This window comes from Notechis scutatus, chromosome Z (assembly GCF_049901735.1).
Source record: "Notechis scutatus isolate UNSWTSFEM ecotype Mainland chromosome Z, rNotScu1.2, whole genome shotgun sequence".
Lineage (NCBI taxonomy): Eukaryota > Metazoa > Chordata > Lepidosauria > Squamata > Elapidae > Notechis > Notechis scutatus.
In genome coordinates, this window is record NC_142025.1 from 136,377,931 (window position 1) to 136,390,425 (window position 12,495).

General features: G+C 38.7%; 1 protein-coding gene across 2 annotated transcripts in view; it reads left to right on the plus strand.

The window, feature by feature from the left end:
• The window catches only part of EPS8L1 (EPS8 signaling adaptor L1), a 197,659-nt gene continuing 185,164 nt past the window's right edge, over positions 1 to 12,495 (plus strand). For both annotated transcript variants that reach the window (XR_015746132.1, XM_026677430.2), the window contains exons 1-3: positions 1 to 244; positions 6,195 to 6,247; positions 9,049 to 9,092. Coding sequence is in view for 1 of the 2 variants with exons in the window: in XM_026677430.2 (XP_026533215.1) it covers positions 6,231 to 6,247; positions 9,049 to 9,092 (61 nt within the window). In the remaining variant the exon portion in view is untranslated. The remainder of the gene's footprint in view (positions 245 to 6,194; positions 6,248 to 9,048; positions 9,093 to 12,495) is intronic.

Consider the following 12,495-nt stretch of genomic DNA (forward strand, 5'->3'; position numbering starts at 1 on the left):
AATGTTTATACGCCAGAGAGAGTGCAAAGTAATTCACCTCAGCAACTAAGGTGCTACTAGCTGCCCAGGTATGCAAGGGGTGTGGCACAGTTGGGAGGTTTGCCTGTGAAAGGACCAGTAAGTATCTCAAGTCATACAAGTAGCTCATAATTTCTACGTGCCAGTCAGATGTTGCTAGCTTTGTGTCCCCAAGAGAAATGATAGCAGCAGAAGCCAAGAGCTGAGAGGACTGCAGATTTGCCCAGTAAGTAAAATTCCAGTAATATTGGGAATGTCGAAGATATAATCTTTGGGATAGGTCTGATGGGTATGACCAAAAGGACCTCTTTGTGAATCTCTCATACTGAAGTGAGATTTGGGGAACAGAGTGAGGTGGTTAGGAACCTCACCATTACGGTATTTCCAAGGACTTTGATAGTATTTTTTCCCAGTACTGAAATTGGGAATAACAGAACAGCAGTTTGGGAATCTAGGCTTGGAACTGAGATCAAGGCAATTTTCCTTCACTCCATGCTTCCAAGTGGGTTGAAGTGAAGATTGGAGTACGTCGCCTATCTTTCCGGAGGGCATCAGGTTTGAGGAAAATTGATCTAGGTCATCAACATTTCAACAGAAGTGGACATCACTTCAGAAGCCAAGGGTAGCACTTAATATATTTAGCAGGATTGTGAGCCATAATGGAGACACTAATGATACCCCCCAAAAGGGTGGGATAGACAGGCAGGAGGAAGGCTGAGGCCATATAGAACCATAGAATCATGGGGTGGAAGGACCTTGGAGGTCTTCTAATGCAATTTCTTGCTCAAGGCAGGAATCAGGCAACCATATCATATATATCGGCCAGGATGTCCCTTTCTCCCTGAGTTTTTTGGGGAAAGGCGGTCTTCTTTTTCAAAAAGAAATAATGAGATTTTCGGGATGTTCTCTGCTGCAAAATTGTGGGAACAGTGCTATCAATGGTTAGCAATTATAGCTAGAAGTGTTACTGAAAAAGAATATTTGTAGCTCATGGTTGAAATGAGGCATTTTTGGTGCTCTCTGAGTTTGTTTGGTTTTTTTTTTTTTGCAGACGTTTCATTACCCAAAGTAGGTAACATCTTTTGGATAATGGAACATCTGCAAGGAAACAGACAAGCTAAGAGAGCACCAAGGACCCCTCAGGTAAAAGAAGTTCTGTATTCACTGTTTGTCCGTTCCACATTGAAGGATCTCACTCTCTGGGAAGGGCACCTGAATCATAGAAACTTAATCAAAAGCTGAGTCTGACGCTGGGCAACCAGGAACTCAAAGAATGGTTGAAATAAAGTGTGAAATAAAGTTGCAGGCTGCCAGTGCCGATAATTCATTATGTAAGGTGGGGACTGAGCTGGTCAGGAGCTCCTAATGGCTTGGCTTGAAAGTTATAATTTTATATAAAGTTATAATTCAGTCACAATCACATTACAGGGTAGAGAATTTCTTCTCTCTGCCCTTTTGAACAGATTATTTCTAAAAGCCGGGAACTGGAGCTGAGCCCTCCCACAAAAACCAACAATTTGCACTTAGAAAAATGACAGATCCTTAAAACTCAGAAAGTGTATGTGTGGCACTGTGCGTTTGAACAAGAAGCAGAAAAAGTGGTCCTGATAAAGGGGCACATTTGGAGTCCGCACATTGTGTACTGCTTTGTTTGCATCCATGTTGGCCAAAAGGTAGGATGTGCATTTTAAAAATTAGAAAAGAGGCTAAGAGCCAAGATTTGGGAGTAGCACCAAAACGCGTACTGTAGTCTTAAATTCTCTGAAGGAAGATGCAAATAGCCCTTGACTTACAACCACAATTGAGCCCAACATTTTGGTAAATACATTTTGGCACATTTTACAACTTTTCTTCCCACAGTTTTTAAATGAATCATTGTGGTAGTTAAGTGAGTCACCTAGTTGTTAACCAAGCCCAGCTTTCCCATTGACTTTACTTGTCAGATGGTCACAAAAAGTGAACACGAGACTTCAGGGCCGTCATAAATATGAACCAAGTGCCAAGAATCTGCATTTTGATTGCATGACTATGAGGATGCTACAACAGTCATAAGTATGACAAAGATCATAAGTCACTTCTTCGGTGCGGCTCTAATTTTGAATAGACATAAAAGAATGGTTGTAAGTTGAGGACTACCGGTAGTAGGAATTAAAACTAAATCTGGAAAGCAAAATTATAGTAAATGATTTCAGGAAAGTCCATGCTACATGATCAAAGGCGTTTTGTTATTTTTGTGGCTTCATTGCAACCATTCTAGGATTGGGCGCTTGTTCAAAATGAAGAATAGGTTTTGAGCATAATATCCAGATTTCCTAGTAAAGAATCAATATCTAGCCATGGTTTAGTAGTGATTCAAGCTGCCTTTGGTCAAAGGATTACCTGTATGTTTTTTAATACCTTATACGCCAACAGCAGATACACCATCTGTGACATTGGAAATAAGGGTAGTCCTTGTTTTACGACCACAATTGAGCCCAACATTTCTGTTGCTAAGTGAAACATTTGTTCGATGAATCTTGCCCCATTTTATGACCTTTTTTGCCACAGTAGTTAAGTGAATCGTTATGCAGTTGTTAAGTTAGTGACATGATTGTTAAATGAATCTTGCTTTCCCATTGCCTTTGGAAAGTCCCAAAAGGTGATCATATGACCCCAAGGCACAGCAACCGTCATAAGTATGACTCAGTTGCTAAGTGTTTGAATTTTGATCGCGTGACCATGGGAACGCAGAAATGGCCGTAAGTGTGAAAAACGGTCATAATTCACCGTTTTCAGTGCCATTGTAACTTTGAACAGTCACAATGAACTGTTGTAAGTCAAGGACTACCTGTACAGCACAGCCAACTATGAACATTTGTCCCTAAGGCTGTCCATACAGGAAAGATGGTTAGCTGTACTTTAAAATCCATCTCATTTGGATAACTAGCAGAAGAAAGGGGAGATGGTTAAGCAGTGGTCCTTCTCCACCTGAACCTTAAACCCAAAACATCATTTAAATGAAAAATCAACATTTCCCATCACTTCTATACTGATAATAGTTGCTAGATCCATGTGGACAAATCCATGGCTGGATCTTCTATGTAGATCTTGCAAAGAACTGACAATCCAGCTCCCTCTCCGCCGCTCTTTCCTTGTCTCAAGAAAAGAGTATTTTAAGCCTTTCCCTTCAAGCTTTTAACCCAAAACACCTTGCGCAAATTTCTCTTCCCCGAAAGAACATTTGTGATATAAAACCAGGGAGTGGTGGCATTGGTCAACTGTTGAAAGGTGGCAAACCCACCTTTAATAAACAAAGTTGTCACCTGGTGTCATGAAGAGGTGTGGAAATGTGCAAGATTCTCAGGAAGTAGCAGTGCTAAGTTATTTTCCTTTCTTCAACAGGCAGGCACTCAAAAGTACACACCCTTCCGAAAAACACTCAACACGCTGTTTTCTTATTTGCAGTACTTTGTGTACATACATATGGGGTTTTTTTTATAGTTTTCATTATAAAAGATAATGAAAACAAAGATAAAAGGGAAATGGGGAAGGGGGAAGTGGGGGGAAAGAGAAGTATGGAGTGGGGAGGGAAAAAACCATTAATTTCCAACGTTTTCAGCACAGTAAAATAAAAATGATAAAATATAGCCTCAACTTTTACTTATCTAATCAAACCTTGTTTTTTAACAATTTTTTAAATGGCAATAGCAGTTAGAATTTATATACCGCTTCACAGTGCTTTGCACCCCTCTCTAAGCGGTTTACAGGGTCAGCATATTGCCCCCAACAATCTGGGTCTTCATTTTATCCACCTCGGAAGGATGGAAGGCTGAGTCAACCTGGAGACGGTGAGAATTGAACTGCCAAACTGCTGGCAGTTGGCAGTCGGCAGTCAGCAAAAGTAACCTGCAATACTTATTCTAACCAGTGCACCACTAAGGTTAAGTGGTGGCTAGCTGTTAGTATGCTCACAGCTTATTGGTAGATGGCACCATTAAAGACACAACTGCAATGGTCTACTCAGTAGTCTCGCTGCATCACTGCACTGACACCTTTGCAGGCTTCCTCACTAGGAAATAGATAATATGTGCATACAGCAAGCTGATTGTTTTTATTAGCTTCTCCCCCAAAAGACAAGAGGGGTTGATCTGATAAACTAACAGTGGGTGCGATGGGAAACAGACCTTAGCTACACACCTTCCGGATACCCTGATGTGGATTAAAATCCTCAGGTAATTTATGCACTGAGAAGTTATGCTAGTAAACATTTCCTTAATGGATGGACTTCATTTTGCATTAAATCTTTGTACAATTTGTTTGTTTTGGCTGCCTGATTATATGAACTCTACCAACTCTGGTTTCTACACCACAATTTACAGTTTTGCATGTTGGTGCAAAACATGTTGTGATTTTGAAATCATGTTTTATAGTTTTGCATTGTTGATGCAAACCCAGCCAAAGCTGGTTTCTAAATTATAGCTTTTTAATTGGTGTAGAACTAGGCTACTATGGTTTATTCAATTAATTTACAATTAAACAAATAGTAGTTTAGTGTGATTTGTAAACTGAATCATTGGCTGCTTTTCATTCAGTACTGTTATTGTTAGTTAAGGCACTACTTCCCAATCTTGACAACTTTAAGATGTCTAGACTTCAATTCCCAGAATTCTCCAATGTGCTGCTGGATTCTGGGGAATTGAAGTCCACACATGCTGCCTGGAGGATTCTGGGAATTGAGGTCCACACAAGCTGGCTGAAAAATTCTGGGAATTGAAGTCCATATTTTAAACTTGCTGGGGTTGAAAAACACATGTTTAATGTGTGGCATTTTCAAAATGGGTGATGTTTAAATGTGTTGGACTCCAGCTATCATTTTTCATGCGAATTGCATACTCAGAAGGTTTAAGTCACAAAAGGGTGCTCTAATGGATTCCAGCAGTGAGGAATTATCTCTTAATAGAATACAGTTACTTTACTCTGGGGACAAACAAAAGATTATTTCAAGTAATTTTTTTCCTGTGTTTCCTAGGCAACAGTAATTTTGGGCCAGGCCCCACATTGGCAGTACAGCTAAATAAACTGCTAAGTTAAACCATTGGGTGTGTTTCATTATGTTTTTGAGAACAACAAACAACCTATTAGCTGGGTATGTACAAATTCAACCATGAATCATTGTTTATAAAGTGCAATTCTGCAGTCAAATGCATCAAGTTGAAGCCAAGCAAATTAAGTGATGGATTGGTCTGTTGTGTAAACTGAGGCTTCGTTTGATCAAAGCTGGCCAAAACCAAGATCAGAATTTCAATCATTGTGTAATGTCGAGCCAGGTACAATTTCTCAACCTAACCTGCCATCCAGGACTGTGGTGAAATTAAAAGAAAGCCATGTAGGGCACCCCCAGTCTTTTGAAGCATAAAATAGCAGGTATAAATGTAACTGAAGACATGTAACTAGCCCATAAATCAATGCAACTGATCAGTTAATGAAGAAATTAAAGAATGTGTAAACAAACAATATATCTTTCTGGTACTGGCATTTCCTATTTTCCCCAGACTGGGCACCTGAAACCAGGATTTTCCAGGGGAAAAATCTCTTGGATTTAAATGTAGCTCCTCAGATGTGAGGGATTTATTTATTTTTTATTTATCCCACCTTTATTATTTTTACAAATGACTCAAGGAGATGAGTGTATTTAACCTGCACCTTCCTTCTCCTATTTTCCACACAACAACAACTCTGCAAGGTGAGCTGGGCTGAGAGAAAGGGACTGCTCCAAAGTCACCCAGCTGGCTTTCATGGCTAAGGTGGGACTTGAACTCAGTCTCCTCCTTTCTTTCCTGGTGCTTTAACCGCTAGATCAAGCTATGATGCAAAGTGCTTCACCAAATCTTGCAATTCTCAGATTGAATTTTTCAAGAATATTACTTAAGCAACTTCAGATGAGATGAAATGGACTGGGAAGATAAAAACTGGAAACACAGCATTGGGCAGAAAATGATCCCCCCAAATAAAAAACCTATAGAATTTCTGTTTGGAACTTTTGGCACTGTAATTAGAGTTGGGTTTTATTTTGAATTTTGACACCATAATGTTCTTGCAGTGGGAGGTCAGGTCTTGGCTGCTGTTCTTTTAGCTGTGGGGAAAAAGCCACCTGTTCTTGAAGTGACTGCTGATTTTTCTTCTCTTTCTTTGAAAAGGTTGTGGTGTGAATTTCAGATAAAGTTGCTGACATCATGAATGACTTAGGAAGGTAAGTGTGTAAGAAAAATATTCTATATTTTAACACCTGCCTGATTAAAGAGATAAGTAACAAAATTTTTGGGACCAACTCTACCCAAATGATAGACCAAGCATTGTCCAAGGTATTGGACCTCTATGATGGAATCTGATTCTGTATCTGATTCCTTCTGGTTGCTTCTGCTGGTGACATCTATGAAAACTAGCCTTGGTTTCCAGTATCACAAAAAACTCAGTGTACTCTATTCCTCAGAAGAAGTGTGATAAAACACTTTTGTGTAGTAAATATTTAGGATCCTGGGGGGGAGGAACTCCTAAATGCAATCTGGAAAACAATTGCACATCAGGATAGATAAGGGAATTGTTTATATCAGGGGTCTCCAATCTTGGCATCTTTTAAGACTTATGGACTTCAACTCCCAAAATTCCTCAATCAGCCACGCTGACTGAGGAATTCTGAAAATTGCAGTCCACAAGTCATAAAGTTGCCAGGGTTGGAGACCCCTGGTTTATAACACAGACTTTCCCCAATTAATCCAATTTTCAAAGTTGGCATGCTAATAACATTCAACCAGAAACTAACTATATTGGCTATAACATTGCCTTTTTAGTGGTTCAGAGCAGCTATGATGAAATGAAATGAACCAAGTACTTCATCAGCAGGGTTATTGTTCCTAGAGTCCAAGGGACTTCAAACTTGGCAAATTTAAGACTTACGCACTTCAACTCTCAGAATTCCTCAGCCAGCCATGCTGACTGGGGAATTCTGGAAGTTGAACTCCACAAGTCTTGCCAAGTTTGGCAACCCCTGCTATAGTCAGATACAATAGCTATCAGTATGTTGGTGAAGATTCTCAGTCATCCAGGTAAAGCATCCAGGTACAGTCATCCATAAGCACACCAACGTGCTTACCGTCCCTGTCCTATTGTTTCTTTTATTTTTTTATTTTTCTTATATGTATCCATGTATTCATAACTATGTTTTTGCTTATACCTATTATCTTGTAAGCAATTGACAAAAATAAAAAATTAATTAATTAAATAAATAAAGTGGACTAAAAGTTGACTTATGGCAATTGGAGGTTTTTTTTGGTTTAAATGTTTTTGCCTGCTTATCTAGGTACTTAAGAAAAAGACTGAAGAAGTTATTTGAATAAGCAGAGAAATGTTTCAAACCAAAAAAAAGAAAAGAAGTCCAGTTGCCATGACTCAACCTCTAGACAATAGCTATCAGCCTTCCCAGGTAGTTTATACAGAAAATATGTCCAGGTGAACTAATTCTACTTTATTGTAAGGCTACATTAGCAGAATTTTGCAAGTCTGAAAGTACAAATCTCTCACCATTTTTTTAACCACATTTAAGTTAAGGATTTTTTCTTCTTTTTCGATCCATTATGCAGCCAAGGGTTATGCCATCTCTTATCTAATCGTTCCCTAGGCAGCATCTCTCCCCTCCCTTTATTTATGTAGTTTTTCAGGTGACAACTGATGTTTTTAGAAAGCTTTGAAAGGCATGATTTAGCCAAGATCTGATTAAATTAAGGAACATGGCTAACAAATTTTAATGTTTCCTTCTTCAACTTGCTGATCTCTAGGTATATTGGGTTATAAATCTCAACATCCCCAGCTAACAGTGTGCTTGGGATTTATAGGAACTGCAGCACTGTATACCAACTCTGCAGAAGATTTATTAAGATCTTTTCCCCAGACCCTGAGCAGGCCTTCCCAGGTGCTCACCTTTCTAAGGCGATACAAAACTGTAGGAGACCTCTGAAAAACCCAAAAGAACTTTCCTTGTTAGAAATTTAAGCAACTCTAGCAACCCTCATTTCTATTGAGATGTTAGCAGGATTGAAAACAATCCCTGTAATCTTCATTAGCATATTCATTGCTCCTTGGTTAGTCACTGCCATTTCCTGTCCATCTTACTGCAGGCAAAGCTATAGATCATCATAATAAATACCTAAGGAATGGCCACTAACTCAGGTCAAGATATGCTAAGAATCAATATAGTATTCTGCTCTCATTCCAGTAGCCTTTGGCAAGTCTAGGGGCACAACTACAGTAGTATTATTCCTTCCTCCTTTCTGCCTTGACAAATGAGTGTATGTCATTGGGACTATTATTCAAATACAAGTCTGACATTAAGGCTTAAGGGCTACTGGTTGTGTTAAAAACCATCCAGATGGAAGGGTGTAACCTTGCTTGGGGGCCCAATGAGGATTAAACAACATGTTATTGTTTTAATGTCTTTTTAATTGTCCTAGAATTTAAGAATTGTAAGCTACCTAGAGTCACTTGCTTGAGATGGGTGACTATAGAAATTGAATGAGTAAGTAAGTAACTAAAATCAAGTAGCACTAATTATAACATTGTTTTTGGAATATATTGTGGATTTTGTTGAAATAGCATAGTAATATAACAGTATATTACTGAAGTGTTATATTACTGAAGTATATTACTTATATTATAGTGCAAAGTACTTTATATTGCTTTAGTCTCTAAGCAGTTTACAGAGTCAGCGTATTGCTCCTAATAATCTCGGTCCTCATTTTACCAACTATGGAAAGAAGGAAGGCTGAAACAACCTTGAGCCTGTCAGGATTGAACTGCTGGCTATGGGCAGAATTAGCATGCAATACTGCATTCTAACCACTGCACAACCAGGGCTTCTGCAAAGATATTGTAAAAAACAGAGTTGATAAGCCTCTGTGATTCTCAGGGAGCCTGGAAGCCAAGCAAAGTTTGAGAAGGCAGGGAATTTGGGCTGGAGAAACTAGGGTTGCCATCTGATTTGTCTGTTTTCTCTCCCAGTTTATTTGGTGATGTTCACAAGCCCAGTGCCAGAACCATCTATGGTGAGTATGAAACCATGGGAATATAACCAAGGGAATGCCTTTGTTTTGGGATGATTGTTGGACTAAAAGTTATTCTATCTTGCAGCTCTTCCATCCTTAGCAACTCACAATTCTCTAGTCTTATCAACCACAGTGCCCATCTCCTGCTACAATGCTTTATGCCTGCAATCCCTTCTCTGGTTCCCAATAACTTATCTTACATATACCAGTAACTACCAATTCTGAGATGCAGAAATCCAGGTGACGGCTAGAGGGCAGCAAAGATTTCTGCAGCCAAAACTGAATAGGTCTAATCTAACATTCCTTTCTCTCCTTGTGGTCTTCTAGTTTTTGGTTTAATTTATTATTATTATATAGACAACAATGTGGAATCAAGACTGCCAGTATTTTAACTAGTGTGGAGGCCCACATACACATCAAGTTCTCCCCAAGAACCTAGGCTATCATAATATATGTGTGGATCCAGGCAATGTGGCCTTTTGTAATTGTCAGATGAAAAAGTTGTCAATGCACAGCTTTCTTAAGTGCCATCCAATATTTTTTGCTATGACATCCATAACCTTTGAATTATGGCACTAGTTTACACACACCATAATCTTTCAGCTTTGATTTTGATACTTTGTGAAATTCTCCAATCATCATCATCATCATCATCATCATCATGCCCCAGTAAGACCCTACCTTGAAGTGGTTGTAGGGCTTGTGTGCTCTGAGAAAGATGAAAGCTATGTCAGAGATTCAACCATACTGGAAAGGTCTCATTAGAGGAGTCAGACAAAGAGTCTCTCTCCCATTAAAAAAATATGGTGAGAGTAAATTTCAGAAAGGCAAACCGGCTCGGATGTCACCCGGAATAATAAGGTCCACGCGAGATGTAGGAGTTCCTGGATATCTGGTGAAAAATAGGCCACAGGACTCAGGATTGTTGACTGAGCAACCAGGGCCAGCAGCTGCAGAGTTACTAGAAGAAAAGGTGCTTTGCCTGCCACAAATATACAGAGATTGAAAACAAAGAAATAATGATATGTTATTACAGATCAAGTCAAACAAGACGAGCATATTTGAAATGAATGCACCAGTTCTAGCAAGAATAACATCCAGAATCAGAAATAACAGAACAGAGTAATAATGGTGGTGGTGATAAGACCATAAAGTAAAGAAAGTAATGGAAAACAAAGAAGCTAAATTGCTCTGGGACTTTAGAATTCAAACAGACATGGATCTGCCACATAACATACCAACTTAACATACCATACTTAACAATAGTTGATAAAAATAGTCTGCATAGTGGACATGGCAGTACCTGAAATCAGCAGAAGAGAAGAGAAAGAACTGGAGAAGATAACAAAATACAAAGACCTGCCAATAGAAGCTGAACGACTGTGGCAAAAGAAAACAAAGGTAGCACCAATAGTAATAGGTGCCTTGGATGCAATCCCAAAACAATTGAAGCATCACTTGAACACCATTGGCATTGGCAATTTCACCATCAGTCAATTGCAAAGGGCAACTTTATTTGGAGTAACTTACACCCTGTGATGATACTTCTAACACCATCAGACATCCACATCTGCCTATCTCAGATCCTTGCAGACAAAAATGACAAATCCAACCTGAACATCTGACATGTTTGGTTGCAACTAAATACAATCCTGTGATTATTTAATATTATTAAAAACAACATCTATCAAACCTAGGTCATTGGGAAGGGCTTGATAGGTGGATTAAAATGCCAAAATCCAGTCTAAACATGTGGCTGACTGTGCAACCAGCCACAATAATATTATTATTATATGCTCCAGTAACTTCTTTTATTTATGTTTAAATTTATTCCTCCTCTTTCCTTTGCTCTGTTATACACTCTGATTCATTAAGAAAAACCTGGTAATTGTCTGAAAAGTACTTTTAAATGCAAATCAGTTTCTCAGCTGTACAGTGTTTAATTAGTATTTTTTTCAGTATACATCTGCATGTTATGAAATTCAAGGAATGTTCTTTCAACTGGTGCATATTTTTTAACCATGCATATTACATTATCCTGTATTATATACTATTATAACATTATATTGATTTGGGATTTTATAGCACTTCCAATCCTAGTTGATAGAGGTGCTGAATAACATTTATAAATAAACGAAACACTTGTCTTTGAGGGATAATTCTGTGGATGATGTTACAGATAGCCTTTGACTTACAATGGGTCACTTAACAATGATTTGTTATGACTGACCTCCCAGCGGAATTGTGGGGAGATAATTATGGGAATTATTCCCTAGAAGAATTATGACGGGGGTCCAAAGTTTTAACAGCTGCATCCCCCTGTTGCAACTGGTATTTATTTCTAGGTTTTGGCAAAACCAGCCCCTAGCAAACCATTGGCATAGTAAACCATTGGCTTGTTTAATGACTGTGGCACTGTCTTAACGACCTCCATATAATACATTGTAAAATCAAATCAGACATGTGAGTGACCCGTTTTACAACCGGCGTGACTTATCACTGTGATGGGCAAGCTCCATTAACCATTTAAAATTGAGGATGACCTATATAATATCCTGAAATGTTAATTCTGCTGAATATGTCTGTTATATATTAGCCAAACTTTCTGAACCTGTGGGCAGATCTGAAGTTTTATGAGCAAAGCACCTGGGATTCTCATAAAGTTATAAAACCTTATTTACTAGTTAGCAAGTTGATGACACTGTTCTACCATCTCTTCTAGTTTCCGTGATCACAATCTCTTTTCAATTTTTCTTACTGTTTTTGGTGGGGCCATTTCTGTACAAAGGACTCAGCGATATAAACCACAGTATTTTAAAAATAATATCTGTTTGGACCTACATAAGGCCCGTTTGTTTATTTTTAATTAAGAGTCCAAAATGTAACATAAGAAAAGAAGAGTGTGCAAGATTCACACCTGGAGGGAATTTTACTGGGGTTTTAGACTACAGGTAGTCCCCGACTTACAACAGTTCAGTTAGTGACCTTTTGAGGTTACAATGGCACTGAAAAAAGTGAGCTATGACCATTTTTCACACTTGTGGCCATTGCAGCGTCCCCATAGTCATGTGATTTACATTCAGATGCTTGACAACTGATTCAAATTTATGACTGTTGCAATGTCCCGGGATCATGTGCTCGTTTTTTGCAACCTCCTGACAAACGAAATCAATGGGGAACTGCAGGGATTCACTTAACAAAGACAGCAAGAAAAGTCGTAAAATGGGGCAAAACTCACTTAATAAATTTCTCACTTAGCAACATACATTTTGGGCTCAATTGTAGTTGTAAGTTGAGGACTACCGGTGGTTGTACTGTAAGTGTCTACAAACATGATTTTACGCTGCAATACGCATTATGTATTGATTTTGATGCCTTCTATACATGTTAGGCTATAATTTCC